At 44.9% G+C, this 5,001-nt stretch overlaps 1 protein-coding gene across 1 annotated transcript in view; it reads left to right on the top strand.

The window, feature by feature from the left end:
* Cpped1 (calcineurin like phosphoesterase domain containing 1) overlaps window positions 1-3,624 on the top strand; it is a 129,395-nt gene extending 125,771 nt beyond the window's left edge. Inside the window, exon 4 of the mRNA XM_005349326.2 lies at window positions 2,207-3,624. Within this exon, the coding sequence (XP_005349383.1) occupies window positions 2,207-2,433 (227 nt within the window). The 3' untranslated portion in view covers window positions 2,434-3,624. The remainder of the gene's footprint in view (window positions 1-2,206) is intronic.
* Window positions 3,625-5,001: the final 1,377 nt, after the last annotated feature.

Here is a 5,001-nt window from a genome sequence, read left to right as displayed (position 1 = left end):
TGGTGTTTATGCCATCTGTATACACGGAAGAAGCATGGTATTGATGGCATCTGTATACACGGAGGAAGCGTGGTGTTTATGGCATCTGTATACATGGATGAAGCATGATATCCATGGCATCTGTATACATGGATGAAGCATGATATCCATGGCATATGTATACATGGGTAAGCATAGCACTCATGGCATAGGTATACACAGGGAAGCATAGCACTCATGGCATATGTATACATGGGGAAGCATGGTGTTTATGCCATCTGCATACATAGGGAAAGCATGGAATTCCTGGGGCCAGTACAGCCAGTTTCAGGCGTCTACTGGGGGTTATGCCAATCTTGTTCATGGGTAAGGGGGGCATCTGTGTACAATGAAACCAGCACCTGTAAAGGAGCATTACAGACAGTTTCAGTCAGCACTGAGCCATATGCACACACACGGCACACAGCTTTGGTCCCTTCTCTGAGACCATCTGAAGTCAAATATTCCAACTTCCTGTCCTTCCCATAAATTGTTTTTTTCTTCCTAACTGCACTCCACATTATACATTTCTCCCTTTCAAAGTAAAATTCAGTGATTTAAATATTTTCAAGAGGTTCTGCAGCATCACTGGGAGCTGGTCAGTTTTATTTACCATTTCACAGAGAATCCATGTCCTCAACATCTGTCAGCCTGTGCCAGAGGTCCACTGTTGGGACCTAACTCTGCTTACTCCGGACATTCCGTATGACGGGGTCTTCTGTCTCGTGGCCGTTTGTCTGGCTCTCTCACCCAGCTTAATGTTTTCATAACATTGCAGTCGGTGTTTATACTTTGTTCCTTTACATGACTGGCTACTGTTTGTTCTGTCGTATGGATGGACATTTAGTGCTGCCTTCAGCAGAGATGTGTGCTGTCGTTTCTCTTGGGTCTTTCTCTACACCGAGGTCTCTGGGTGGTGTTAGCCAGATGACTGCATAAGAGCTGTCAGAACTGGGAAGGCACGTGAGTGCTTGCTGCCTTCTGTCTGTCTTATATAGACACTCTGCTGTGTGCGACATTGCGTGGTCTCACTTTTAGCAGTGAAAACTATAGATATTTAAATCAACAAAGTCGCCAAAGTGGTGCATCAGGATTCACGTACCAGCGTTCCTCTTTCCCGTTCTTCTTCTCATCCCTTGCTGAACTGTTTCTCTTGGTAATTCATAAGTAGATTTTGGAAATGGTGAAGTCTGATTTTTCCCCACATTCTAGACATATCTTTTATTTTACCATCAAATGTCAGGTGAGCTTAGGTATGGGATTTGAGGTTCCTGCTCCTGCTCTCAGAGGATGCCGGTCCTTTGGTCTGACGTCATCTGCTGCCGTCCTTCTAAGGGTGATTCCTTCCCCTCCTCTGATGTGCAGTTTTATTGTGCTATGTATCAATGTGGGAACTGGTATTTCCTACACGGAAGTTTCTCTGAGGACCCGTGTCTTCATCCTTCCTAGGAATCTTTCAGCTAAAATTCTCGTTCTTTTCTGCATCATTCCGTCCTTTCTCTTTTTCCAGTTTCTGTTCCTAATCTCCCAAACCCCTCTGTAGTTCTCGGGGTTTCATGTTCACTACTTTGTATCCAGTGTGTCTTCTGATTTGTTGCCTTGATTCTTTTCTTCTGTTTGCTCATTTATTCTTTGATTGCTTCCTAATAGAATTTACTCCTTTTGTTTTGTTGGAGATTTTAGTGGAACTTTCCATGTCACACTGTTTCTGAGTTTTCACTGCTTCCCATTATTCAATTTTTGTCTGTTTTCCATCAAAGGGTCTTAGTTTTATGGCTGTTGGTTTTTCTGAAGAACTCTGATATACAAAAGATATTTAATACTTGCCAGACTCTTCCTTCTAATTAATCCTGGAGTGAACTCCTGCCCCTAACTAAGGTGTCTGGGCTGCCTTACTTAACAAGAAGTTTCTTCGAGGGCTGGAAGATGTTTCTTTTGATTCGGTGAGTGATCAGGACTTTCTGTTTGTGTTCCGGCCTCACGCTCCCTGTCTGGTGGTTTTGGTTACTACTCTAGCACACAAACACACACACATACACACACACACACTTTTCCTATGAAAAGTTCGATTAACGCATTCTCCAACAGTTAGCATTAATTAATACCATTCACAGAATGAAACCTTGGTGCCAACGGGTAACCTACATGGAAGTCCTAGGCCCTCCTAACATCTTTCCCTCCCCTGCAGGTATCAGAGCTGTATTCTCGGGTCACTACCACAGGAATGCTGGGGGAACCTACCAGGACCTTGACATGGTGGTTTCATCGGCCATCGGATGCCAACTAGGCAAAGACACCCATGGGCTCCGCGTGGTGGTCGTCACTGCTGAGAAAATTGTTCACCGTTACTACAGCTTAGATGAGCTGAGTCGGAGAGGAATTGACGACGACCTGAAGGAGCTGATGAAGGAGTGACTCCCCACCTGGCCCACCCAGTTTCCATGCCCATGACCTTTCACCTCATAGCAATGTTTGAGTAGACAGGCGGGTTTGTGAATGAATGTCTTTTTATGTAAATCAAAATGCTGGGTCCCATCCTCCATTGTATTCAAAGGGGGCTGTCACCCCTTTACAAAGCCAGAACAGAAGGCTGCAGATATTTTCTGATTATGGTGTGAGACTCTCCTCATTGTGTGGCTTTCATGCTGCCCTCGAATCTCACTGTTTCTGACACCTCCTGCCCTCAATCCCAGCTCAGTACCCAAGTGTGATCTTTAATAATTCCTCAAACAAACTGCGTCTGCTCTCACTACATTGTGATCCTGACTCCCAGAGCACGGGGGAAACAAAGGCCCATCCTCCCTTCCTGGCATACCAAACGGTACCACTCCGTCCCGGGCCCACAGATTCCTCATAGCCACCACTGACTGGTACTGCTGATGGTACGAACACGGGTGATCCACGTGAGAGTGTGTTTGCTTTTCTGGTGACAGACATCACCTCTATGTACAAACTCAGCTGACCAAAACAGAATGCAGCATGAAGGCCCTGGACAGCCCACGCATCTACCCTGTTTATATCCTCCTGCTGCAGGCAGCCACAGCATTATCCAATCACAATGAACCTCATGGGGAAACTGCACTTGCTGCAGACTCCCGAGAACAGCACAGAACTCACGGGGCAAACTACACCATGCTAATTGCCACTGACATACAACACTCCTGGAATAAAAAACCAATTTGAATTACTTAAAATCCTTTGCACTGTGGAATCTGCTGTGCTGCCTCCTCTGGGAGCTCTGCCCCCTCTGACTCTTCCTCCATTTATCTTCAGGCCTGATGCTGAAGTAACCTGGGCTCTATATCCTGCTGCCGAAGTTTTACAGTGTCCTGCAGTGGTGCAGGGGAATCCTAAACCAACTTTAAAAACTCTCTGGTTATACATGAACTGCAAAGCCCATTAAATTAAAAAAAAAAAAAACAACAACTTTCTTGTTAAAAAGTTTTAGTCAATGTAGCAAAACCGTGAGAAATTAAATAAAAAGATAATTGGATATGTAAATTCATATGGAACAAAAGATACAAGAAGTTAATTATGTTACAGATTGGTGACATGCCAGAGCTCATTGTTAGGTAGCGCGAGAAAATTAAATTTTTCAAACCAGAATGATCTTGTAGTGCTTGGCTATGTTCCCTGTTTGTTTTCCTTTTTCTCTGTAGCAGAATGTAAGAGGCCAGGGGAGGAGTTGGATGAGGGGGTAACTAAGAGTCCAATTGTTCCAGGAGTGAATACTGCACTCAGAACGTGTGGGCTCGACTCCATGATATGAGGAAGTTTAATTACAGTGGGCTGAGAGTGTGCCTTGTGTCCAAGATCCATATGAAAAATGCAGCCCCAGAGTGGGCACAGAATGTGGTATAAAGCAAACCACATAAATTGCAGAGCTAGTTCAGAAACCGGCGACTGTGCTAAAGGAAGAATGGCATGGCATTTCCAGTTTTCAGTGGAGCAGCTACATCAAGGTGGGACCTCCTGCCATGGGGAACAGAAATGGGTATTCATCTAACTCAGACAAGTCTGCATTCCGTTCACTCATATGCCTTAAAAATACCTCACTGAAAGAAAAAGTAATGAAGACTTCCCACATGTACGTGCTGAAATTTTGAATGCCCCTTGGGTGTCTCAGAAAGGCCCAGACTGGCTCCATGGCACCAGCCCATCCATGGCCATGAAGGGACAGGCATTTGGGCAGCTCGGTCCCCTAGCAGAACACGCTGCATCAGATGGGGCGTTGTTCCTTGATGCTGCTGTGGTTTTGATTTGGATGTGGCTTGTCCTCAGATGATTTCAGACTTAGAAGTTTGATCCTCATCATGAAGTTAATGCAATGCCCTAGTGGGTAGCTCTTAAGTCATTCTTGGGCCCCAGTTGCTCTCTGGCTTCCTATCTTACAGAGTGATATCGGGCCACTGTGACATTATCTACCAAGAAGCCCTTAACAGAGCCACCATACCTGCCCTTGAAGGACCAGAAAAATGACATCATCAACCTTTGCTTTATGAAGTGTCTAGCCTCATGTAGCTCATTATAGTAACACACTAATACACTCTTTGCTTATACTTGCCACCCCATGGATTCAAAACTGTCAGTTCTCACTCCCTTCTTATAAGTTACTTTAATTAGAAAGTCAAGGGGCCACTAAAGAGGAGAGTTATTTAAAGTGGTCACAAATTGGATTTTCAAGGCTGAGGAGGGGGTTTGTGGATGAGGTTGGGCTGGGTGACCATCATCTTAACTGCATTTTTTAACAGATTGGGGGGTAAGAGTAGGTGAACTGTGTGTCTAACAAACACAATACACTGCATATCTTAAACATCTGCTTTAGGTGAGTATCAGCTGTGGATGAAAAACTACAAATCAGAAGACTGGATGTAAGCTTAAACAAATGCCTAGGACTACTGTCTCACAGCTGTAGACACTGTACACGTGGCCTAGGACCATCTGTCTCACAGCTGTAGATGCTGCACACGTGGCCTAGGACCA

This window comes from Microtus ochrogaster, chromosome 7 (genome assembly GCF_000317375.1).
Source record: "Microtus ochrogaster isolate Prairie Vole_2 chromosome 7, MicOch1.0, whole genome shotgun sequence".
Lineage (NCBI taxonomy): Eukaryota > Metazoa > Chordata > Mammalia > Rodentia > Cricetidae > Microtus > Microtus ochrogaster.
Note: the sequence above shows the minus strand (reverse complement) of the source record. Positions and strands in the feature narration are given on the sequence as shown.